At 44.7% G+C, this 27,823-nt stretch overlaps 1 protein-coding gene across 1 annotated transcript in view; it reads left to right on the forward strand.

The window, feature by feature from the left end:
- Positions 1–493: 493 nt before the first annotated feature.
- The window catches only part of SLC7A5 (solute carrier family 7 member 5), a 101,077-nt gene continuing 73,747 nt past the window's right edge, over positions 494–27,823 (forward strand). The window contains exon 1 of the mRNA XM_086949683.1: positions 494–1,129. Coding sequence (XP_086805809.1) covers positions 598–1,129 — 532 coding nt within the window. The 5' untranslated portion in view covers positions 494–597. The remainder of the gene's footprint in view (positions 1,130–27,823) is intronic.

Here is a 27,823-nt window from a genome sequence, read left to right on the forward strand (position 1 = left end):
ATGAAAGGCAACACCATGCCATAACTTAACATACTATATAGTGACAGACCATACAATACTATACAATGAATGACAAAACATATTATTCCATACACGGGTAAAAATAAAAATCTGGCTAGACCAATAGATTTCGAATAGTCGCGGCCTTTAGGCTTTGCTACTGCTTGTCAATTTTACAACCTCCTAAAATGCAACCAGCCTCCATCGACTTTAATTCAAACCTTCATCACCCTCCTAAAATAAGTTATCCTTTATCCACGTTACAGGGATGCCGTTAAGCACCGAACTTCACTGTCATTCCCAAGCTGCCGGTGCAAGGTGTTGGCTGGCTGCATTACACAGCTGTCGTATCTGCTGTGACTCGAGGCGGCGGCCTGGTAGAAATACACAAAGCGCCAGCTGCACTGGGCTGCGCGGCCACAAGATGGCGCCGCCGCTGGCGCGCGCGAATGCCTGGGTTGCATCATTGAGTGACGCACTTGACTCCGAAGAATAAAAGGAAGCGTTGGAGACTGGAGCTACCGTTGGTCCATCCCGCAGCGCCGCCCGAGCTGTCATCTCTGTCACCGGCTCTCCCGCTGCTCACTCGCCCTCGCCATGTCGGGCTCACTCAAGAAGCGCCACTCCGGCCCGAGCTCTGAGGAGGGCGACGGGCCGGCTACGGAGAAGATGCTGGGGGAGAACGGCGGCCCCGCAGTCCAAACGCCGGGCACCAACACGGTGGAACTGAAGCGGACCATCACGCTGATGAACGGCGTGGCCATCATCGTGGGCACCATCATCGGCTCGGGCATCTTCGTGACGCCCACGGGCGTGCTGCGCGAGGCGGGCTCGCCGGGGCTGTCGCTGGTGGTGTGGGCCATATGCGGGGTCTTCTCCATCGTGGGCGCCCTCTGCTACGCCGAGCTGGGCACCACCATCTCCAAGTCTGGCGGCGACTATGCCTACATGCTGGAGGTGTACGGGCCGCTGCCCGCCTTCCTCAAGCTCTGGATCGAGCTGCTCATCATCAGGCCCTCCTCGCAGTACATCGTGGCGCTCGTCTTCGCCACCTACCTGCTCAAGCCGCTCTTTCCCAGCTGCCCCGTGCCCGACGACGCTGCCAAGCTGGTGGCCTGCCTCTGTGTCTGTAAGTACCCGGGGTGAGGAGACAGAGGGAGCCACATCATACCTTTAGGCATGAACAATAATGCTTTGAATGAGAATATAGAAGTGCAGATACCCACTATTTAAAGTACCTGCCTGCTCCTAAAAAGTGCTGCCACTCAGGACCGGACAGTACCTGCCCACTGAAAGCACTGGGTATGAAAGGTCATAACTGTGATGTGCACCTCGGGGCCTAGGGAGCAGGAAGGCTACTAGGATGGCACAAAGTGACACACGTGGATTTACACACACTAGTCAGACAGGCACACGGGGTTGTGGTGCTTCATAAGAGGGTATATGTAGAGGCAACTGGGCGAAAAAATGGAGGCACATAGATGGACATAGTGGTACGTACGTAAGTGGGCATGTTGGAATAAAATGCTTGTGCAATTTGGCACACAGTCATGGTCATGATGTGGCCTATCGGGCCAAGGCACCACACAGTGAGCGATGATGGTGCACGTAATGAGAGGTGGTGCTGAAGCACATGGTGGTTTCAGCACCCACTGAGGACGACAGCTGTTGGGTGCAAAGGTGCATAGCAAAGACTGGGGGGCTACATAGTGTTGGCACTGGAGAAAACAGTAGGTTAGAACTAAAGGCTACACAAGGGGGAGAGGCAATGAAAGGTAGCCAAAGCACATGAAGTGGCGGGAGAAGGGTAAGAGAAAATTGAAAAAAACAGCATTACTGAACGCAGGGCAGACTGAGGGTATGGAGGGCATACAGGTGGCATTAAGGGTTACATATGGCGAATGGACATGTACACTGGTTGATTTAAGAGCATCAGCTGGAAGGTGTCTGTATGACTTGTAATCTAAGACATTATCACAGTTGTTGGTGTTTGACTTGATAGATTGAACGGGTTGTTTGCGTTCTGCGTTATTTAGTCTGAATTTGATACTTGTGTTGATACGTTTTTCTTTTAGCTTGACAAGCACTAAGTCTGTGTCATTAATGTGCCACTATTAGCCACACCCACTACTAATAAGCACCGAATGGGATTAACTTTAAACTTGATGATCCCCTCACCAGCTGCCACTCTAAATGACAGCTATGCATCCATCATCCACAGATGGAATCACTAATATATGCGCACAGCACCTAGAGACGTGGCACCCTATATTGTGCTGTAATACTATTATAGCTCACACAAAAGTATCCGCCTTATGACTTTAGAACTCAAGGATGGAGTAGGCTACCACTCGCCTTCCAATTTACACAGCCCATGACCCCCAAAACATCGTTTGTTGTATTTAAATGGGAGGCGAAGAAAGCAGAGAGAAAATTCTTCTGTATTAGCAGGTGTGTCCCCGTTGCCATCGACCCCTCAAAAATCCCTTGGATAAATCCTCTGTAGTCTGTAAATGGGGGACTTTGTATTTAATTACACTTCACTTTAATTAACTCATACATGTACCATAAATCTATCCTGGGGGTAGATTACATTCTGTCTGTACATCGTTCGTTCATGGCGAAGGGGGCTTTTTCTGTGTTTTGGCCGTCGAAAAGAACATTTTAATTGTATTCCCGAAAACAAGAACGCACACACTTGGCACCTGATCTCTTTCCTCGTTAATAAACGCAATCGATTCTACACAGCAGCGCTATGTCTGTTCTTTCAAACAGCACATGGAAGACGCGTGGTTCCTTCTATAATATATTCTTCTGTTCCCTTCCTTGTTCACTCAGGCCCACGTGGACGTGCGCGGCCTCATTTATCACCAATACCATTTATGTGTTGTACTGTAGGAAATCCGGTCTAGGCCGGAAAACCTGCTTTACTGGAAATATGGCCCCGTCTCTTGCGCATTCTCACAGGGGCTGGAACAAAGAAAACGTATCCAAAGCATGGTCTGGGGTGAAAGCATGGAGGGAGATTGCATCACCTACTGTCCTGGAACCCCCTCTGTTTGGTCTGAGAGACTGTATCGCTAGATTCGTCCTATACACAATCTTCCCTCAATAGTGCTTGTTCTTTTGCTACAAAGGCGCTCGCAGGTGCCAACAGAATATATTTCTCATTGTGCTCTGAGTTGAGAGAAACGTGTACTAACTAACGCTGCATATTTCGAGTTATGCAGCTGCCTCAGGCGCGCGCAGGGGCGAGGAAGACATACATAAGAGACATTTTTTGTGTGCAGTCGAATTCTGTCAGGGGTACGTGAGGTAATTCAGAGTCCCGCCGTTTAGGGTATTCTGCCTGTAATGGGATCTGCGGTTCTTTGCAAATAGATTTTTGCCGTGCAGTTGAAAAGTGGATGGAAAGAGAAGTGAATTCCTTTTCTTTCCCGCAGACATTTGAGGTTTCTTTTACCTTTTTCCTAAGTAACTTGCTACCTCCCCCACCTTTTCAAAAAGTGAGGATTTGTGGATGTCGAGATTAGGAAAAATCCTGTACATATAGCTAGTGCTTAAAAGATTTCAGCTTGACAATGCCATAACTATTAGGGGCTTCTCTGTCTAAGCGCTGTTCTTTTGATGTCGAATATCTTGGTAATGCCTGTGCTGTTGCCAAAACAAATCTGACTGTTGTAGTAAAAAAAAATCAGCTGAGATCGACGTGTCTTTTCTCTGTCAGTAATGATGCATGCTATTCGTGGAAAGAATGGTGTACAGGCCATTCCCCAAAATCTTGTAAAAAACATTATTTCCCCTTGTGTGTAATTACCAGGATACCGGTAACGTTAATTCAGTTATGGGGTGCTGTCTAGCATTATACTAGGCTATTGCAAAAAGAACAGAAGATGGACAGAATACTAAACAAATCAAACATTCACCCCAGTCACAGTTCTGTGTTAAATCCATCTCTTTTTGCTCGCCATTCCAGTTTGGACCCAGCCATTTGACCCTGCGGCCCATGTGAACAATGCAGCCTGAACTGCCAAGTCGGGCCCCCCCTGGACCAGAAATAAGCATCCTGGGACCTGTTTCGGGGTATCACCCTTCATCAGCCAGGCAAGCTTCAATCCGGTGGAATAGCGAGCATGGGCCCCATGTCTAAGCATACCCTTCCCACTTGGGGTGCCAATTCATAATTATGCTAAACAAATCAAACATTCACCCCAGTCACAGATCTTGGTTAAATCCATCTTTTTTTGCCTGCCATGGGGGATCATATTTTTGTGCTGCCATTATACTATGCCACAATTCCGATATGGCCCATCAGAATCATATCTGTGGCAGTACCTCAGATCTGCCTTTTCAAGCAGATGTTCTAGTGAGATATTACTGGGATAAGTGAAGAATTCCCTGGAGACTAAGAGCGGAACTAACAATTCCCCTGGAAATTACTCATTTCTAAGGGAAACCTGAGGGTTCCACTTTTAGCTCGCCTCCCGGAGTTGCCAGTTAACCCCCATCCAACCATCAGTAACACCATAAGAAAGCCGAGGACCCATGAGAAGGTAAGACGCCACTTTGAAATCTTCGTATTTCAGGAAGGCTGCAAAGAAGGTGGTTGCAAAGGAGTGCTCTTCTGAAGTGTTTGTTAATTGTTCATCCAGTTTATCTCTTGCTTGGTGACGTTTAGTGGCACGGACATCACGCAGAGTTCACATTAAAGACGCCCCTCTCTTTTTACTGCACTCTTCCCTGGACTGGAAGTGTGAGTTATGATGCAAGTTTTGATATAGATTAGCACGTTTTCTTGTTTGAGAACATTCCACTGATATCAGTGCAGGCCTCTGAAGTGTGGCAGGCTAATCGTGCATATATGATTAATGTGTTTTTTCTTGATTTTGAATACACACTACCCAGTGCAGTGCTTTAAATGGAAATATAGAAGTGTAGGTTCTCACTATTTAAAGTATGTTTGCTCTTGAGAAGTACAGATTCTCTCCCATTCAATGTAGTGCTGAGAAGTGCAGGTACTCTTTCAAATTAAAGAGGTGCAGGCAGGGCTTTAAGTGGTCTGGGTCCTGTGGGTGCTCAGCACCTGTTGTTCTAAAAAGCAGATGCTGAGACGGGTCTCTATCGGGTTCTCCATTTTTGCCCTCACCATCAGGGTGAAAAACAAATCTTAACTCTAAAGCAGCCTCACCCTTCACATAATTTTTTGTAACTTCAAAGAGACTCATTATAGTACTTTCACATTCTCATCATTTCAGAACTGAAGCATGTTCAATCTATACTTATACTTATAATATAATAAAGAGAGAGCCCAAACCTTTGAGGCGGGTAATCTCAGGAACCACAGCACCAATCACAACACCCAATACAGCGTTGGAAAGGGCAGTTGCAGCAGAAGGACATAGGCTATGCAGACGCCCACCATATACATGTAAAAGGTAAAAGAACAGTGTCAGCAAAGTAGTCCCTTGTGGGCGTGTCTGCGTTGTGCTGTGGGCGTGTGCTGGGGGCATGACAAACGCTGGGCGCGTGTGGTACGTTCCGCCCTTCATGCCATGTCTCATATCGTGTGTTTTGGGCGTGTGCTGGGGGCGTGGGCGTGTGCGGGGCGCAGGATTACGGGAAAAAAAACGAGCGTTGTGCCCAATATTTCATTGTTTTTTCTTCCCAGGTTCTGTACATTCCAGCTCCGGGTGTGCTTGCCCCGCGCTCCCCTTTACACCCTAAAAACAAATTCCACCCTGCTCCCTTTAAATACCCCTGCACCCCATAATCATAACCCACCCTTACTCCTTAAAATACCCCAACACCCTTAAACACTAACCCATCTTAACCCTATAAATATACCCTGAACCCCAAAACCCAAACCTATCCCTAAACCCTAAAAATACCCCTGTATCCCAAAACCCAAACCTAGCCCTAAACCCTAAAAATAACCCTGTACCCCAAAACCCAAACCTACCCCTGAACCCTAAAATACCCCTGTACCCCAAAACCCAAACCTAGTCCTGAACCCTTAAAATACCCCTGTACCCCAAAACCCAAACCTACCCCTGAACCCTAAAAATAACCCTGTACCCAAACCTAACCCTTAACCCTAAAATACCCCTGTACCCCAAAACCCAAACCTAGCCCTGAACCCTAAAAATAACCCTGCACCCCAAAACCCATACCTATCCCTAAACCCTAAAACTACCCCTGTACCCCATAACCCCAAACTATATCTGAACCCTTAAAATACCCAAACACCCCAAAACATATACTTCAGTACCCCAAAACCTATACCACCATACCCATACTTACCTTATCCAAACATTTAAAAAAAACATGTTTTTACCATTCATGCATTTACAACGAATTTCGTTGTAAATGTATGCGTGGTAAAAGCATATAAAATGTAATGCCATGCGTTATAATGGAATTGCGGAGTCATGGTACTTTCGTAATGAAAGTATGCAGAGTGATGGTATGCGGAAAGAAAGTTGCGGAATAATGGGTGTTTACCCTCCCCTGGTAAGTACATTGGTGGCACGGCGGCCCACATCTCCAGCAACATACTCATATTTTTTCATCACCCATTTGAAAAATGCACAGGTCTCTCTCATTGATGGCCAGCACCGACATACACTTTTAGACACACCTCCCGCCACAAGTTCTAGAATTGCGAACTTTAGAGCTGGGGAGCTACATTCAAATCTCAGCATCAGCTCAACATCCTGTGATTCCAGGCAAATCGTTTTGTCTCCCCGTGCCTACCACAAATTAATGTGTTCTTCTGTAATGTAAATTGTGCTCATGCCATGTTGTCGAGTTTGCGCTATATAATATTGCAAGGAAAAATAAAGTAGGGAAACTTGAGTTCACACACTACTGAACGCGCACTCTTAAGTGCATCAGCAGTGCACTGTGAATCGGAGCGTTTCACAGGCCTGTCACAGATAAGAAATGCTATCAAAACGAAATCCTACAAAACAATATACTACTGGCCGGCGGCAATTCATACCCGGAGAACGTCGGGACGGGCTGCTAGTACTATATACAATGAAGCTGTTGTTGTTGCTTATTTATCTTATGCAACTAATAACCAATTGACAAAGCTGAGAGTTCTGTCTTGTAGATGTAATGTTACTTGTTGTATTATATGTCTGAATGCAATGACTGATGAAGCAAAATACCAGTGGGTCGGCACACTATGTTAAGCACTGTTTTTTAGCTTAGGTGTTTTTAAGCCACGCCCTTAATTACATCAACCACGCCCCTTTGAGAGACCCCATCAGTTTTTCATTCCACTTACAGTCCTGAGTGCAGGTACTCAGGACCAGACAGTACCTGCTCATTTAAAGCACTGACACTGTGCCTTTCTCCAGAAAAGAGTTATATGCGGCATGGAAGAGCGATTTGGGCCGTTGTGTGTGTTTGTGGGAGGTGGTGGGGGCGGGCGATTTTGTAGCTTCGCTATGGTGTGCTAGGGCGAGAGGGTATTGGAAGAGTATATAATATCAGGCATTATATTATCAATTGTACTACAAACTGTGGCCTATTAAATGCCTGTTTCATAGCGTCTGCGTTTGCAAGCTGGGATGGACTATTGCTGGCCATGTGCCAATAGCAAGCGTTGGGCTCCAGCAAAGAACATCTGCCTTTATTGGTGGGCACTTGAAGCTCCAATGGCACCACTGCGACCACTTCGGGATTACAGATCGTCAGTGGCAAAATGAGCAGTGATTCTTGTGAGGGCGTGTGGCAAACTCTGCCTGTGGGACTTTTAAGCTACGAGACCACCCCAGCATCATTGCAATTACGATTGCAACAATCAAGATACAAGAAGATTGTGAACCAGTGTGTTAAATGCACAAACATAAGAGGGAGGAGCGGTAGGTACGGCATCCGTTGGACACACTCGTACCCTGGCAGTATGTTTTTTTTTTTTATGAAGTCTATTAGTGTTTTTGTTTACGAGTGTGAGCTCCCCGTTGAATCTGACCTTATATGTAGAATGGTGGCAGCTCTTCCGCTGCAGGAGAGAAATCCGATAGCTTAGGTATCCCAAAACAGACAGAAACTTGGCAGCTTATTTCTGAAAACCGTCAGACTGAGTAAGAAATAGAGGCTGGGTGTATAAAAAAGCAGGCAGACACACCATGGTCATGTTGTGGATGACCTGTGCCTCCTAGAACGAGCTGCCCCTGTCAGGCATCGCCATCTGCTCTCAGCTCGCCGCACAAAGCTCCATCCAGACAGACGTGCAGCCATTGGATTGTAAACAGCCACCCGGCCATCTTTTCCGTACTGATAATTCCAAACCCGCACCCCTATCCGCCAGGCCTGTAGGACGTCTGAATTCGATTTGAAATAAAGATTGATTTGGGATTTTTACAACTTGATAGACCTTTAACAAATTTAATGCCACCAGACGGAGTGTCCTGTAAGGGCAGGGGTTATTGTGAAATCACATCAGTGGACTGTAATCAATTATAAATAGCAGAGTATTTTTATCGGGGCAGCTGACTCGTGCCAGCCGTATAAACTTTCTCCAGCGGGTTGATTTATGATGTGTTGTATAGTGATTCATTCGAGAAAACGGCAACAAAAATGTGTGCAGTAATTAATGAGAGTAAGAGTGGCCAGTTCCCCAGGCAGCTAAGAAACGTGTTACCTTATTCTTTAATATGTTGGCTACAAGGATGTTGCTCACCGTGGAATGGGAACAGTCTCTATGTCATTGCTAGTTTAAATCTGGGTGTGATTGTACATGCGCTCCAAGGCACGCGCTACCATCTGTTACACACATCTCTTAGTAATGGCAAAAAACACTGTGTGAAACGTCATTCTTAAAACACCGAGGAACTGACGATATGTAGTTGTAGCCTAAGTGCCTCTATGACGGTGATTGTCGCCGAGACACTGCCCAGCGTGGCAGGTTGGTACTTCGTTAGGGCCACAACACAGTAATACTCTGGCAGCGAGAAAGATTTCTGCGCACCAGTGCCCGTTTAGGGATGGAGGTTCACGGTGGCTTGGAAGAGGGCCTACTCCAGTGGCAACAGTACACCCAGAGTCACTCTGACAGGAGAGGGGGAGTTTCAGGCCCTGTGTGATGAAGAAAATAAGAAAGCTTTTAGTCTCAGAGACAGAGAGAATCTCCAAAAGGGATGTTCTGCTGCATCATGGCGAGGGATACTCCCAAGTATGAGTGAAGGGTCTGTAGCTGGTGTGTGACACGTGACACATCGTGACTCTTGAAGGAGAAGTTGGCGGGGTTCCTCTATGTTCAGGTGTGACGAGAAGCTGCTGCAGTTCTACACGTGTCATGAGAATCATTTCAAGGAAAGAGACTCCTTACTCTTGCGAACTCGCTGCTCTGTATGTGGTGCAGCACCCCGAGGCTGCTTTTAATACAATTGTATGTACAAAGCTTGTGTGTGTTTAGCATATTCTCTGAGGCTAATGTAAATCACACGAGATGTCCCCATTCGCACTTCTCTCTATTTCAGTGTTACAGCGTGTTCTTGTAAAGGGGATTGAACACAAAGAAACACAAATACATAAAGAAGTAGTCACATCAAGAACACGAGAGGCCAGATAATGATTATTCCACGCAACCTGGCCGAGTGGGAAGTGCAGTCTTTACCATGGGTACTAGACCACGTCGCCTCTCGTGGCATTTCACAGGAACTGTATACATTTAATTGACTGGGTGTTGCGAATAGGAATATACACTGAAAGGGCCATCATATGCATCCCTCATATAATCTCAAAACAAGTGCATATAGGATAAACAGTAGGTAGTAAAGCCACCTGACGTCAATAGCATGTAGTAATTTACCAAAAAAGAAAGTAATTTGAAAGAAAATATTAGATCTATGTTTTTCAAGAATTTTCTTCCACTGCCATATAGACAATGTCCAGACACATAGCTGGAGTAGGAGCTCACCTGGTGAACTTGTGCTGTGTAACCTTAAGCCAATTTATTAGAAGTGTACAACTTGTCCTTAGGAGCCCTGTGGTGTAAAAATTATAATTGTGGGTTTTCCCAGTTCTGGAGACGCTTGCCTTATGTGATCAGGTTGTACTTGCTTGGAAGTGGGCTAGCCCAGATTCTGCCGCGTGTTAGTTCTTTTGCAAAGCAAACGTGACTTCTTCCACGCAACTGATGAAACTTAAGTGGAAGGGTAGGAAATGTGTACCTTTCAGATGCCACCATGCTGTGTGTAGTCTAGACAACGGCTTGCTGATGAGAAGTAAACCGAACCCCCAATGTCTCTTCTGTGTAGAGACTGTAATTCTGGAAAGGGTTTTGTGTCCTGGATACCTCACCTGCTGTCGGATGCCCTAGTATACCTTAATCTATACTGGCTGCACACTGCATACAGTTAGCACCAGTTGTAGGTCCTGTTGCAGCAATTGTGTAATATTATGCCGGCAGCAGTGCAAGGGTGACTTTGACTAAACAGTTAATCATAGCGTGAATTTCAGAGATTGTGATGTTTTGTAAGCAAAGTTGACATCCATTCAACTGAAGTATTGCACTGGAATTTGTTGGGACTTTTATCAACATAGGTTAGTATATAAGGCTGGTAGAGAATGGTAGTGTTTGACATTTTAAACAGATGCAATGCCTGATCCAGCTATGGTAGTGGCATCCTGCTCTGTACTTTCCCACACAAAATAGTATCCCGATTGATACTGTGACGATGCTGCAACCTCTGCAGATGTTGCATAACAAAGTACAATCAACGTGTGTGTGCTGTTATGGGGCCATTTTTATGCTTGTATAAAGGATTCGTATGTGTATGGGCGTACAAGTGTGTGTGTGCGCGTATATATATATAAGAAGCGCTGGGGGAGACTTTTGCCTGGTATGCTGTTTCTTAAGGACTTGCTTGTCATATATATATATATATATATATATATATATATATATATATATATATATATATATATATCCTTGAGACTAGATACATCCTGGAACTTAACACCAAAAATCCAAATGGCCTCAATGACAGGGAAGATCTTTACACCTGTCTCTAGGATCAATCAGTATGCCAATGAAGACCTGTCCGGATATATTAGAAACTACATGTTCCCTTTAAGATGTTTCCACATTGTACATATGATGAATTTTTTGAATTTTTTAATATTTGCTTTCAGTATATGACTGGTTCATATTTTAAACTTGGAATTATTTGTTTTTTGCACTTTATTGCCAATTTTGCACTTTCACATTAAGCGCTTTATATGTCTTGGGCAGACATTGTGACCGGCCCACTTGGGCTCTATTCAGAATATACAAAATTATTGTGTCATACCTATGCTGCTAATTAATATTTGAGCTATTGTTTTTAAATTCTTACACAATTGGAAATATTAGATCTCAGCACAAAATAATGTACACAGATAAATTTATTTACCATGTACATATTCTTAAGTGTTCTTTTTCTACCGATTTGTGTATTTCAAACATGCTCTATTTTTTATAAAATCTGTAAATTTGATTTTATTAAATGTGTATAATGATCGGGTAAAAATTTTAGTGTTCCATTTGGGCACTCTCGTTCTGATTACATAAATGCAGCATTACCATGTGTAGTATTTCTTCTGTTGTTATGACACAATTCAAGGCACTGTCACTTTAAAAGTCCTGCTCAATGTTACGCAGTTTGTCATGTGATCAAGCCTCCCTGGAGGCGAAACGCGTCATGGCGGCAGCGCTGGCTTTATTGGATTAAATCACCTTTTCACCAGCACTTCTGGGCCGGCTCTTTGTTACTTTGTATCCGGGCATTTTGTGCTTTGAGTGACAAGTTTCGCTATATATATATATATATATATATATATATATATATATATATATATATATATATATATATATATATATATATATATATATATATATATATATATATATAATTAATTACCTATCGCCAGTAGGTATATATAGTTAGGATTTTTTCCCTATGGGACTTTTGAAAATTCTATGTCTAATAACTTTGGTGTTTGTGGACGGAATCGGCTGAAATTTTCAGGAAAATGGCACATTTTATTTCTGAGCAGCCCCTGAAAATTTGGTGGGGTTTCGTCAAGGGGGGGCTGAGAAAAAAGGGGGGTCCCAAAACGCGTTTTTCCCATTCATTTTTCCATAGGGCGGTTGGACTCACTTTTAGCTCGAACGGCTGAATGGATTTGCACGAAACTTGGCAAAATTGTAGGGACTGTTAGCCCGATGTGCCTTTGCTAGGTCTCAATATATGTGCTCCAGTAGTTTTTGAGAAATTAACGTTCAAACCAAGATATATATCTGTAACAGCGCTCCGGGCAGCGATCCGGTCCGCTTACTTTTCGCGAAACGGAACTATGTTTCCTGAGGGTGGGTGAGGAGGCTGATATATGTTGATACATCTCTTCCAGCGGCTGTGCGTGAGCTTTTTTTTTTTTTTTGCTGCGTGACAGTCCGGAGCGGCCGCCATCTTGTCTCTCGGTAGGATCGAGAGAGAAGAAAAGGTGAAAAACTAAGGGGGAATTTAATGAAAGGGGGCAAGGTATCCCCCTCTTGACCCCCTAGGAATGTTGTTGGGGTTATTAAAGGGTCCCGTGGGGAAAATAAAAAAAAAATGATTTTTCACGGTAGAAGCGCTTCACGGGCCGCGAACTGGGCCGCAAACTGGTAGCGAAACGGGAATTCGCCATTTTGTGCTTCGTTAATTAAAGTACTAGGTATAAGGGGGTGCGGGAGACATATCCTAATCCCCTATGTTTCCTGAGGGTGGCTGAGGAGGCTGATATATGTTGATACATCTCTTCCAGCGGCTGCGCCATCTTGCCTTTTTTCGAATGCCACAATTTTGTCGTGCACGGCAGCCATTTTAGATGCCAGGCTGGTTCCAGGCTATCACCTAACCCTGCGGATGTAGTTTATGGCCCCAGCTGTAGAGAATTCAGACATGCCAATCCTCCTGATTCAGGCGTGTGAGTACTGATTTCAGTGCTAGTCTCCCGCCTCCCGATTTCTGCAAGCAAAAACCCGGGGGCATATTACGAACAACTAGCGATAATTTTTGTCTCTAACTTGTTTAGAGACAAAAATTATCGCCGCACATCGGCGATTTTTATCGCAGATAAACCTTGCTATTATCGCAGAAAAGTCAGCGATATTCATGTATTATCGACCTAATGCTCTTAGCCATGTTATCCACCTCCCATTGGATAACATGGCTAAGAACTGCTCAGGGCAGGTGTTAGATTTTGGAGATATTCGCGCTTAGCGCGAATATCTCCAAAAGTTGGTAATAGAAGGTAGCGATGTTAGGGACTGTTTCCAGTCGCTAACATCTTGGCACGCCACTTTGCATGTCATTAGTGATAAGTATCACTGACATGCAAAGCGGGGCCCAAGATGGTCGCTATCTCCTTTTAGCTGTCACTAACTGGTGTTAGCGACAGCTTGATAATAGGGAAATAATTTTATCTCCGCTTTCATGGTTTTTAAAGCCAAAAAAGCGGAGATAAACCCCCTTGATAATATGCCCCACGATTCCTTGGGGGTTTCAGCTGACAGGGCTTGGTATTGTGTTACATGGTAATTTTTCCATGAAACGTCAGAGGGTCGATGCAGGGGTTCTAGAAGAGGTGATAAACCATTTAAGCCTCATGAACAAGCGCATGGTCTTTTAAAGATTTGTGAAGTACTCAGGGCGGCGGTGTGTGTGTGCCCTCTTTCAGGAGCGGGCGGGGGGGCACTGCCAGCAACTTGCCAGGTCAGGTAGTGTTCAACACGTGCATCACCCTTTCTCTGCCTGCTATTGCGCTCCATGCTTCGGAAAGGTAAGAAAAAGAACGTGCATTTGAGTTTGAAATGTCCGATCCTGCAGCAGCACACTTCCATAGCCCACACATGACAATAACCCGATTCAAGGCCCCATTCACCCGTTTTTAAAAAAATAGATAACACTCCAACAAAGTAAGGTTATAAAACTTTATTAACTACTAACTTTAACAAACGGAACAAAAACTAAAAACATTTAAACATTTCTCAACACAAAAAGCAACAATGGTTAGAAGCTGTCTTTTGTGCGAATAGTCCCAAGGCAGCACAACGTGCAGAGTTCTGGACGGCACCCAGGTGATGTCGCCTGGGTGCCGCACTGGTTTAGGGATCCTACAATGCTGCTCCGAAAATTGGCGTGGGGCGTCCCGGGTGGGGCGGGGGGAGGCCTCGTCAGTAGCGGTCTGTTGTGCGAATAGTCCCAAGGCAGCACAACGTGCAGAGTTCTGGACGGCACCCAGGTGATGTCGCCTGGGTGCCGCACTGGTTTAGGGATCCTACAATGCAGCACAGAAAAACAGCGTGGGGCGTCCCGGGTGGTGCGGGGGGAGGCCTCGTCAGTAGCGGTCTGTGTCCAGTGTCACATGGCTGACACAACATGTACGACAGGCACCCAGGTGATGTCCAGTAAACTGCCGCACTGGTTTTGGTATCCTACAATGCTGCTCCGAAAATTGGCGTGCGGCGGCTCGGGGGGGGAGCGTGGGGGAGCCGGCGTGAACGGGCCTCCCCAGGTGGCGGCCATCTAGCTGAGTTGCGCTCGCTCTTGCGGCCACAGCGTCTCGCTCACCATGTTGTTGAGTTGCTCCCACTCTTGCAGTGCAGCGATAGGCGGCTGCCACATGGCTCTTAAAATGGCGGACAGCTCCTCGGTTTTAGGCCTGGTCCACTGAAATGGCCCTGGGACACTTTGGAACTCGGACGCTTGCCTGCTAGGGCTTGGGCTCCATTCTCGAAAAGCGTCCGCTCAGCCGTGAAGATTGTATAAAAGTCTTGGGGGCCCCCGACTCCCGCAGGCTTCCGGTGGGGAGCGGCTGCCATGATTGCTCGCGGAATGACCACGACGGAGCCACGAGATGGTGGTGCTCTCATGCTGACGCCAGCTTCAGTCTGAATGATCCAGAAACAAGGTGGGGCTTTCATCGTTTGGGAAAAAAAAATGTTCTAAACCAATGAAAAGTGTTATTTTTAGGTCATATGACCAAGCCTTCCATCTTTAGGAAACCAAAAGTAAAATGAACCAATGAAAAGTTTTATAAACAAGTCACATGACCTGTTATGCGACATAGGGCTACAAAAAGCGTAGAAAATCCGTTGGCACGTGAGGCGGCGTCAGTAGCGGACCGATGTGCGAATAGGCCGAAGGCAGCACAACGGGCCGAGATCCGGATGGTACCGAGGTGGTGTCCAGCAAATTGCCGCACTGGTGTGGCCATCCTACAATGCTGCGCCGAAAGACGGCGTGTCCAGCTGAATTGCGGTCACTGTTGCGGTACAGTGACTCGAACGCGCCGAGATCCGGATGGCGCCGAGGTGGTGTCCAGCAAATTGCCGCACTGGTGTGGCCATCCTACAATGCTGCGCCGAAAGACGGCGTGTCCAGCTGAATTGCGGTCACTGTTGCGGTACAGTGACTCGAACGCGCCGAGATCCGGATGGCGCCGAGGTGGTGTCCAGCAAATTGCCGTACTGGTGTGGCCATCCTACAATGCTGCGCCGAAAGACGGCGTGTTCAGCTGAGTTCCGGTCACTCTTCCGGCACAGTGACTCGAACGCGCCGAGATCCGGATGGCACCGAGGTGGTGTCCAGCAAGTGGCTGCACTGGTGTGGCCATCCTACAATGCTGCGCCGAAAGTCGGCGTGGGGTGCCCCGTTGGCTTATGAGGTGATGTCAGTAGTGGACTGATGTGTGAATAGGTCGGAACCAGCACAAGGCGCCAAGATCCGAATGGCAAGTCCTGGATGTTGAGTGCCTCAGTTGAGATTTCTGAGCAGTGCTTGTAGGACTGTCTGAAGCTTATTTGCACCTGCTGCAGCTTCACTAGGTCCGGCGGAACTTTTTGCCTTTTCCTTTCTGCTTCTTTTCCTACAATGCGTTTCATCTGAAGACACGACCAGGTCCCTGAATGTGTGCAGGGGGACGCTATTGATTGAATGAACGCGCCGAGATCTGGATGGCACCGAGGTGGTGTCCAGCAAATTGCCGCACTGGTGTGGCCATCCTACAATGCTGCGCCTAAAGTCGGCATGGGGTGCCCCGTTGGTTTATGAGGTGATGTCAGTAGTGGACCGATGTGTGAATAGGTCGGAACCAGCACAAGGCGCCCTGCACTGTTGAGCCTTTTTCAATGCCTGTTTTTTGTTGTTTCCCCTCCATCAAAAACAAAACAAAAATACAAGGCGCCAAGATCCGAATGGCAAGTCCTGGATGTTGAGTGCCTCAGTTGAGAGTTCTGAGCAGTGCTTGTAAGACTGTCTGAAGCTTATTTGCACCTGCTGCAGCTTCACTAGGTCCGGCGGAACTTTTTTCCTTTTCCTTTCTGCTTCTTTTCCTACAATGCGTTTCATCTGAAGACACGACCAGGTCCCTGAATGTGTGCAGGGGGACGCTATTGATTGAATGAAAATGGCGGCTTGACACAAAGCTGACTCAAGCGTTACTGTTGGTGCTATACAGACAAAAATTGGTTTTCAGTTTGTACATTCTTCAGGTTTTTTTTTTCCATCCAAGTCTGATTGAGAGTTTGTAGAAAAATGGCTTCAGATTTTCCACATACTACTCTTCAACATTCTTCCTAAATGTAACAATGTGAAACTCACTAGGAGAACGGCTGTTTCTGTTTCCTTTCAAAATGCTGCCACCAATATTTTCTGAATGGAAGACACCATCTTGTAGCATAAAGGGCCGAAAGGGGTTCTGGTCTGGCCGATGGTTGGTGGAGACATTTTGACTATATCTTGGACCTGCCCGGCCTCGCCCAAAATGGCGCCGGTATAAATGGGACTCGTAACTCTTTGCCCGCAAATGTATATCTAGAAAATGTTATTGTAAGTGGCCCTGTCGTATTTTAATTACAAAATGTACGTCCACCGATTCCGCAACTGTTAGACACCTTTGTTCTTGTCACCTAATGGCCCGCTCGTTACGTTCTTCTACAGTGTAAATGTCTCCTCATCATATACGATTTCAGTTTGCTCCGTGGCCGGCCCACGTGGTTATAGGCCCGTATTTGTATACTGACATTTTCACAATAAAGGTTTTTAAAACAAAACACGGTAGTAGTATTTTCATTTGTAAAGTTTTTACTTTTAGTGACTGTTTTCGAATCAGTAAAAGGCAAGTGAAATAAAGCAGTCCAATTACATGACGGATAAAAGGTATAATATGTAGGAACGCAGTAAAGATAAATGGTCAAGGGCAGTTGTGTTTTTCATGTCTGCAACATAAAGTGATCGATAAGAATCTGATAATCAGGCGTATCGGCGACTAAGACAGCAGGCCGAATCTCTTTTACTCAACGGCTCCGTCATGGAAGGAAGAAACGCCCTTTTTCTCGAAAAAGGAATATATTTTACTTGCAAGACAGTTGTAAATTTTCCGGGAAAGTACATTAGCCTGGAATATTATAACATATGTTTGAAAAAAAAATATTGTTCGAAAATAATAAAAAGCGTAATTTTTAGGTCATATGACCAAGCTTTTCATCATTAAATTAACAAAAGTAAAATGAACCAATGAAAAGTTTTATTAACAAGTCACATGACCTGTTATGCTTACGTTACGCGCTGCGCGCCGCGCCTCGGATCACTTCCGGGTGCGCTAACGCGGCGTGTCATAAAACGCATTACGCGACAACGTAGGTCAAGAATATAGTCTAAATGTCTCCACCAACCAGCGTTCAGAACACAACCCCTTTCAGCAGTCCAAAAAGTTCTGTTAAATGACAACAGAGGGGACAGGCAACAAGAACCATCAGTCAAAGAGGGGAGGGCAAGTTCTTCTCTTCCGGGTCATGTTGGGGCGCTACCGGAACTGATCGAATTGGTAGTCTACAGTGTTTCTGGATGTTTCAGACTAAAGCTGGCGTCAGCATGAGACCACTACCATCTCGTAGCTCCGTCGTGGCCATTCCACGAGCAATCATGGCAGCCGCTCCCCACCAGAAGCCTGCGGGAGTCGGAGGCCCCCAAGACTTTTGTAGAATCTTCACGGCTGAGGGTACGCTTTTCGAGAATGGGACCCAAGCCCTAGCAGACAAGCGTCCGAGTTCCAAGGTGTCCCAGGGCCATTTTAGTGGACCAGGCCCAAAACCGAAGAGCCGGCCGCCATTTTGAGAGTCCTGTGGCAGCCGCCTATCGCTGCACCGCAAGAGCGGGCGCATCTCAACTACATGGTGAGCGAGACGCTGTAGTCGCAAGAGCGGGCGGTAAACAGCTGAATGGCGGAAGAGGCACAGTGTAGCAAAAGCGGGCGGAATGGCAACTAAAACGATAAAGGGGCGCCCCACTACAGCTTGTCTTCAGGTCAAACGGATTGTGGGACAAGGTCCAGAATTGAAGAGTCATCAAAAGGCAAAAAGTTCCGCCGGACCCCGGGAGCCGGCCGCCTATGTCGGGGGCGATCTCTGGCTACACCAGTGCTATAAGACTTGGGGAGGGTGTCGGAGCCAAGCGTCTTCTCCGAGTCCATGGCCATCACACCGCCCCTCAGGGGCCTCCGTCAAGCTGTTTAGGAAGGTAACATATCACATTGTTTTCTAATGCAGTCAGGTCCACAAACGACACTCACTTACTTTGAGAATAGTGAAGCTGCAGTAGGTGGAAATAAGCTTCAGACAGTGTTACAAACACTGCTCAGAACTCTTAACTATGGCACCCAACATCCAGAACTTATGCTATTTGAGAATGGTAGTGACATCGAAGCATCTCAGGGACCAAAACCATTAACGTACTTTCACGTATGAAAATCTTACTTGGGGAGGGGGCAGGAGCGAAGCGCCCCCTCCCAGTCAGCGCCACCACACCGTATGTTGAAAATCTGAAGCCATCGTTCTACAAAGTCAACCAAACTTGGATTGAAAAATCTAGAAAAATGTACAAACTGAAAACCAGTTTTGGTCTGCATAGCATCAGTAACAACGCTTGAGTCAGCTTTGTGTCAAGCCGCCATTTTGATTCAACAAAGCACAGGCATTGAAAAAGGCTGAAATTCAGAACTCTAAACTATGGCACCCAACATCCAGGAGCTTGCTATCCGGATCTTGGAGCGAATGGCGAATAAAAGAATGGATATGAAAACATCGAATATTACTAGGAAGGAGTGGGAAGCAATAAAAGCATTGCGTGATGACAAAACAATTGAAATTAAGCCCTCAGATAAGGGCGGGAACATTGTCGTTTTCAGCAAAGAGAACTATGAAAAGGAATCACTCAGACAATTGGGAGACAAGGAATGCTATTCCATGGTAAAGAGAGAACAATATCTAAAAAGTACAGTGGAATACAGCAAACTATTAGATCAAAGGAAAAAGGATGGCATGATCAGCCATGATGAGTACTCCTTCCTTGTATGTGATTCCCCGGTTCTTCCCACCTTCTATCATCTGCCAAAGATACACAAGAATGCCAAAAGACCACCAGGGAGGCCGATTGTCTCGGCAATCGGCAGCCTACTTGAGAACACCTCTTGCTTCATCGATGCATTTTTGGCTCCAATTGTGAAGGATCTACCTTCATTTGTGAGAGACACCCAGGATTTCCTGCGTATTATGGACAATGTGACCTGGGAAAGTGATATGTTATTAATAACACTTGATATTGTAAATCTGTACACGTGCATAGATCATGAGCAAGGACTGTTGGCGACAAAATGGTTCTTGGACAAGAAACATGAAAAATACCGCACACATAGTGACATGATTTTATGCATGATTCGCTTTTGCCTATACAATAATTTTTTCTTATTCTCTGGTCAACTCTACAGGCAAACAAGGGTAACTTCCATGGGATCGTGCTTCTCCCCCAGCTACGCAAATTTATTCGTGGGTTGGTGGAAGAAGCACGAGGCCTGGGGAGGGAACAATGAAAAGTGGCAGGACAGAATATTGATGTGGACTAGATACATCGACGATCTTTTTATTGCATGGCGCGGAGATAGGACCTCGGCCGAGGATTACATCTCCGCTCTTAACAATAACAATCTGAACCTGAAATTCACAAGTACAATAAGTGAAGAAAGTGTATGTTACTTGGACTTAGAAGTGTTTGTGGATAAAAATCATCTCCACACCAGACTTTACAGAAAGCCGACGGCCGGCAATGCTATTCTGCATGCGGCCAGCCACCATCCTAAAAGTCTGGTTAGTAACGTACCTTATGGCGAATTCTTGCGCCTAAAAAGGAACTTTTCAGCGGATACAGATTATAGAAAGGCCCAGAGTGATGCGAGAAGCAGATTTCAAGTGAGAGGCTACTCAAACCACTTATTAAATCAGGCAGCCGCTAAAGCAGATACCATCGGGACCTTCTGTTGGTTAAGGAAACGCAAGAGGAAAGCGATCAGGTCAGAATGATCACCACCTTTAATGAAAAATCAGGTGATCTGATGCAGGCTTTCAAAAGAAACTGGCACATATTAAAAGCAGAACACCTTAAAAAGATCTATTTCCGAGAGACCTTTGATAACATATCGGAAGTGCCAGACACTATCAGATCACCTAGTCCATAGCCACTACACCCCCTTGAAAACAACTGTAACCTCAAATAATGTCACTGGATTTTTCCCGTGCTTACGATGTAAGGCCTGTAAGCATAGCCAAAAAGTGAAAGAATATCCTGGTAGAACAGGAGAGAGTACACCCAACAGAAAAATTATGAAACATCTCAACTGTAATTCTGAGTATACAATATACTGCTTGGAATGTCCTTGTAAAAAACGATATATAGGCAGCACCATTAAACCAACAAAGCTCAGAATTCTGGAGCATATGCGGGCTATCGCGAACAATGACAAGACCTACCCGGTAGTCCGCCATTTTGCCGAATTCCACAAAAGCAATAGAGATCTGCTTAAGTTCTACTGCCTTGATCAGGTCATGAAATCAGAACGCGGTGGTAACAGGGAGAAGACACTGCGTATAACCGAGTCGAGGTACATCTTGGACCTTAAAACGAAGGCGCCATGGGGCCTGAACAATGATGAAGAAATGTGGGTTCATTTGTAGAAAAGATTGAAATATATTCTGAAAGGTAATAGTGTACATATGAAAAAAGAACTCTCTCCATACACCAATTATGAAAATACATCTGTTCATATTTGTCTATGCTAGCGCGATCCCGTATGGGAACCATACCAATATGTAAACACCTGTATCATAGGTGATCATAGCCCATACAGGGCCTCACAACACAATGGGAAATTAGAAACAACTGATGTAAAAATGTAAATATTCAAACTAATAATAGGGGATATACCCCCAAATAGTTGATTTTGAAAAGCAGAAAATAATTTCCCTGTTTCTAAAATGTAAATAGAAAAAATGATCATGATACAATATATGAGTGCACACCATAATATTTGGAAGTTTGTCAAAGTCACTGTTTTTAACTTTGCACTTTAAGCACTTTATTTACAGCCATTTGTTCCAAATGTAAATAGTTGTAAATACTACACTATAAGATGGCCGCCATTTCCGTGTTGAACACCATCATTTATGTTCATGAAATGAATTGTAGCGGCTGGTTTAAAATGGCTTTGGAATTACTGCACAAACTGACACTGACGAAGCCAACCGGCGAAACGCGTCTGTCAGGGGTGAAGGGGGGTTTGGAATGAATACATTTTGAAAAAACATCTGAAACATCGGAGTGCTTGCCGTTCTTCAAACCTGCATTGGTTCGATTGTGTGAATATATATATATATATATATATATATATATATATATATATAGAGAGAGAGAGAGAGAGAGAGAAGGAGAGGTTTGTATTTGCGGATAACAAAGTTCTAAAACAATGTGGTGGTCCAGAACAAAGTGAAGAGTCTCTTTGGAGTTTATGACTGAACATTGCATGTCATAGGAGTGAGTCAAATAAGCATTGTTATTCACCCATTAGCAAATACAGTGCTTTATTTTATTTATAAGGATTTATTTAAAGGGGAATGCTATTGATGGATAGAAGCTTTTACCAAGGCGCTGGCTTGTATTTTATTGGAAGCTGATGCATAGAGGTTTGGTGGCTCTCCTTTCATTATCTGTTTCTAACTTTCCTCTTTTATTCTTGAAACTTTAGGGGATGAATGTTGGCCTAATCTGTTTCATGCAGGCATCTCAAAAGCTGATGTCTGCTTGAGCAACCAGCAATCTTTTCAACCATGAGGGCTCCCAGGAATCCAATGCAAATCGGAACACTTTGCCACTCAGTCAAGATGATCCTGATGTCACTTGCACACCCCTTTTCCTCCCTACGTTCATTGTACATATTTTGACACTTTAATCAACCTATGACCCCCTTCCCCTGTTAGGAACTGCATACTCACTGTGTTTTGACTTGCATACTGCTGTCTTTAGCCCACATACGTGTGAGCATAAAAAGTACTTTCCCAATTCAGTCATAGTTCATTGGCACATGAAAGGGTGGGCGACAGGTACAAAAAGTTATTTAATATTTAGCACAGCTGTGTTGCTCACTCAGCCTTTTGTCACTTTGGTGGCCATTCTATTTATGTAGACATCTTAATTTTCAAGAGATAATGTGTTTTGTTTTAGGTTTTTTTTAATGACCTTTTTCTAGTTAAGTTGATTTTGTAAAGTGCATTGCTCCACAACCAGATTTTGAAATATTGGGAGCCATTAAAGGCTCAAGCAAGTACCGATTTAGGAGTCTGTATACTTGGGCACAGTATAAATATAGCAGCAAAGCACTGGAACGGTGTACATCGTCAAAGGCAGAGATACAGTGAACCAATGGTTGATAGGGTAGCTGAGTTCTGACAGCAGAAATGGACTGTTACTGCTTTGTGATGTAGTATTCTTTAAAGCGTTATATCTTCTGCTATTTCCTAAATTGTGGTAGTCCTGATGGATAAGGAGATGTCATTTCCGGGTCCTGGAGAAGGGCTGTTGTCTTATTTTTTTCTTTGTTGCATTTCTTAGTCTGTAGTCTCATGGTGTCGTGACTGTTCGTGTTCCGAGAGGTATTCAGATTGTCTGCCAGAGAGGCAATGGCATCAATCTTGATGGCATTGTAGATGATGCAGCTGTTTCTGACGATGGTGCAGGACAGAAAGGGGAACCACTTGAGTTTCGTCATGTTGGGGTTGCATGGTCCTATTTTCCCATCTTTTCAGTCCTCCGGCTGCGACATTTGGCCCTTTGACGATACCTTGACGAAATCCTGACATTTTAATATAGGCTGCAGGTATTGAACTTGGCCACATAATTCAAAGAAACGTGTGAGGGATACGACTTGGGTCGACTATTAAATCTGCAGTGACCCATGATGTTACCCTTAATGCTGTTTTCATACTGGGACAATAATCTGACTTACAAATGCCATACGTTGTGACTTACTCAAGCCGTTGTGATCCATTGTATATTCGCTGGCATGTTCCCTTATGATAAGGAACATTCAGATTTCAGATTATATCTAATTATAATATGGACCGCCCCTTATGAGAGTTTCGGTATACATCTTCGCAGTTAACTATTATTCTTATTGTATTAATTTGATATTCCACAAATCCATATCTTCTTGCTTCCCCATTACCTAGAGGAAGTTGGTGTGTACGTTTTGATATGGAATAACCCCATTGCAGATGGGAAACAACTTATAGACTACAGACCTGGCTATCTACTGGCCCCTTGCCTATTGAGATCGACTTTCCCCACATTTTTAGCGCCCTGAAGAGGTCCGCTTCAAGGACGAAACGTGTCGGCTGTGTCGTTGTGAACAAGTGATGATCGTGACTTTGTTTTTTAAAAGTTATTGATTTTGGAATAAAACGAATTTTGGAAGAACATCCGTGTTGGAAATAGACTTTATAATTGTTATTCCCTGATACTTATATGTGGTGCACTTGTGCTTTAGTTTTAAATTGTTAGGTCCCCTTTGGGACTTGCATTGTGACAGTGGGTGCGATCCAGTGTGCACACATAGCCCCGCAAGTATAGATGGGGTTAGAATAACAGGGATAGCAGCTCAGGTGCTGCTGATTAGAGGGTTCCACTGTCGGGCGTATCCGTTTACATCTTGTTTCTTCAGCCCCTTGAGGCATATGGTGGCGTGTAGGACACCCTTAGGTTGACAATCTTGGAGTCAGGAAAGCCACAGAGCAAGGTGTTACTGCCATCCAAATACAAGCTTATGAGGACATGAAGGGCAGTTCTGAAGTCATTTTGTAATAGAAAGATTTTCACTTTCTTTAATGGGAAAGCTTGCTCACGCTGTTTTATTTCTTCATGATGTATTACTTCAATGTGAGATCTGTGTCCAGGGTCAAGTGACTTTGCATAGGACAAAAAATGGATTTCTAAACCCATCCAGGTTTAGACATGGAGTTACTTGTTTGTCGTAGCAAATAGCAGGAATTCTGTTTACATGGGGATTGAGCTCCAGGTAAGACCTGGATGTCCAGGTCTGGACAAAGCAGAGACAGTGTTTGAGACATGAAGTGAATAAGACTATGATGTAGAGTTGAGTGTAGTTAGCATGTTGGTGAATGTTGATGCTTGTATTGGTGAGTAGAGTCTAAACTAAAGGATCTCTGTGTAGATGTTGAAGATGACTTGTGACAGGATGGAACTCTTGAGGGTGCGGCAGGTAATAAGGAGCTTCATGTACCTGTAGGGGCCCATGTGAACAAACTAGTGTTAGTTGATTAGGTGGGAGGAGACTACTGAAGAACGTTGCAATTGAATCCCATTTGAGAGTTTGTAGTGAGGGTGTAGGTTGTTAACAGTAGCAAAGGAGGCTGACAGATCCAGTAGTGTCAAAAGACATGCCATCTTTATCTATTGTCAAGAGGGTGGTAAACATATTCCTTTGTGTGGTAGCCCATCTATATTTACCTGGAGTAAAGGCTTAGAAACGTAAGTATAGCCCACCCTCCCCCCAACTAAAGCTCACTTTTGTGGCAGACTTTGTGGTGCGCAAGCTCTAACTGGACGGTTCCAAGAGATAGCGTCAGATGCCGACATTGTGATACTCCAGTACCACAAAATATAATATGGCACATTTGAAATCTTTCTCTGCTTCACCTATAGAATTTCAAAATATTTTGATTTTAGAAATAAATAATACTACAAAAATGTTTTTGAAGCTACAGTTGGATTTTAACGGTGCATTAAAACAAATAACACAGCACAATACAGATCATAAAACACAATTTTCTTGTTGCTTCATGCTTGGAACACGTCCACTCATTGAAAAAACCCACAAATTGGCATTTTTGGGTATGGAAGAATGGAAATCTGCAAAACACAACTAGGTTACTGCTGTGATCACCATCTCAGGTTAACCTTTTTTGCCATATTTTATAGAACATATTATTGGGTGGTTCATGCACTTGCGCTGCTACACATAAAAATAGATGCAAGCATAACTTCTTCTGCTGTAATCTGGTGACTGGACTACGGCCTGTGGGCACGAGACTATGAGACTCTGACTGTAACTGCAAGATAGAATACACCAAATTTGACATTCAGATGACCATGTGTAACTGAGCAGAGAACATTGTTTAAGAAATGACTTACTTTTAGCTTACTAAACAGTGTAAGCTATTATAGCACAGACTTTTCAAACTATATCACTACATATTTTTGTCCATTTCTTCTATAAAGTTATATGGCCTTGCACACTTTGAAACATTTGTGGTGGTGTCAGCCCCTTGTGTGCTGTGCTGGTAGACCAGTGTAACTGCAACAAATGATGGACGGAATGCTGACTGAATCAAACTTTCTTCCCCAGTCAAGAGATCTGGGTCAAATCCATTGTTACCTTGCCCACAACGCCACCCCAGTTTGGACCCAGCCATATACAAATCAGTTTTGACCCTGTGCCTCATGGGAAAAGTCCAGACCGCCAAGCCAGGTCCTCCCTGGATCGGAAACATGGACCGGTTGTGGGGTATGTCAACCTTCATCAGCGAGGCACCGTCTTTGATATGCATCTTTGGTTTGCTACTTCTTTCCTACCCAGCTGTGGCATGCTCAGCTCCTCTCGAGTACTTGTTCTGTAGGTGGTTATTTTATTTCCATTCTTCTTTCCCTCCATTCTGCCACTTCGCCCCCATGAACTCATAGGCCTATTGCCCATTCCAGTGATCCACCCTCCCATCTCAGACTCCAACACAAACTAGTGCGCCATCTTCTGGGGTCTGGTAAATAGAGGATGCCCTGTGGGTGAAAACGTGGGGCTCTCACATTGACTGCAATCTGGAGCACACCACAGTCGACATCCAGATGACCATTGTCAACAGTATACTAATCGGCTACTGTGATATCTGGGGTTGCACTATATCCACTACTGGGTGTGACCATGGTTATCTTTGTTTTCTGCTGTAGCTTCTTGTGAGTGGACACCATAGACCCTCTACCATGGTACTCTGATCATCTAAGGGATGTGCCATCTCTCTCTGTGGGTGAACCCCGTTATACCCACTGCTGTCATACCTATGATGATCCTTGGTCTGTCCCTTAGCTGCTTAGAGATTGACTCTATCACCATACAGCCATGCTGTTGTTGTCCTGATTCAGAGGTTACACTGCCTCCACTTCTGTTTCTCCCGTTATTGCCATGCCTCAGGTTATCCTTGGGCTGTGCACTCTCCACTTCTCAGTGTGCACTTCAGGCCCACAACTGCCGTTCCCGGATGGATCCGCCCCTGTTGAAGCAGCCAAGAAGTAAGAAACTCAGTAAGGTAGTTATGATTTGTATTTGTAAATGTGACTCTATCCCTCTCACATTTTTAAATCACACACCGTGCCTTAGTGGGTAACGCTCTCAGTACACTTGTGAGGTGCATGCAAATCAACATTCTTTCCACAAAGATAACCTGAAAAAACAAAAGTCCTACCATCTGAAGAGCACTCTTGACCTCAGAAAGGGCATGCACAATACAGTAGAACTAGTATTCAGTTTAAATATTTACTTCGTATCCCATAACATGGGGTTGCATGATTCTGTTACAAATCTCACAGTAACAAGATGTAAAAGTAATAATAAAGGTTCCCTTTGTGAGGTAACGAGGCGTGTGTAGTACAGTTCTTTCAGTGCTGGGGGAAGCTGTCCCTTGTCAGTGAGGAAGTTAAAGAAGGCCGCAGCGTTCATTCTCTCTAAATCTGTATCTCATTTCCCAGCCCCTGTTTCATTGTGATCACCCCGCCTCTTGGATCTGGCCATATCCCTGCTGCTGTTCGTGCGTGCGAGTTAATCAGTCCCATTCATGCCTGTGCGGCCTTATCTCCCCATAGCAGAGTGTCTGGCCTCGGAGCCTAGGGTGGGAAGACTGGCACATCAGGTTTCACGGGCTTGGTCCACGCCTGTGTCCTAGGCCGTGCTGCGTCGAGCATTACAATCATACACCCATTCAAGTCGTATACTTACATTTTATCTCACTTAATTGTTCATTTACAGCTTATTAATTATAAACCAAATAAATATTCGTAACAAAATGTTTACATAATAAACACGAGTTTAGTGTAGTAGATGAAGTCTTCTAGCGAATTAGTGGAGGGGTTTGTGTTTGACTTCTAAAGGCCATCTTTTACCACTAGACTTCATGCACGTCGAACAGAACATACACGTTAGTTGCAATGCTCTTGCTTAATATTTAATAGTGCAGGAGTGCTGTGAAAGCGGTCTTTATCTTTCTATCCGTCTTGCTATAAGCTTGGTCAATATTTAAAACAGTTTTACGGACTGGCTAACCTGCCTATCAGTGCTACGTAAACAAATTCGTGCTCCGTGTATTTTGCAAGCCACCAATAAAAACGGACAGGGTTTA

This window comes from Lissotriton vulgaris, unplaced genomic scaffold, assembly GCF_964263255.1.
Source record: "Lissotriton vulgaris unplaced genomic scaffold, aLisVul1.2 SCAFFOLD_4143, whole genome shotgun sequence".
Taxonomy (NCBI): domain Eukaryota; kingdom Metazoa; phylum Chordata; class Amphibia; order Caudata; family Salamandridae; genus Lissotriton; species Lissotriton vulgaris.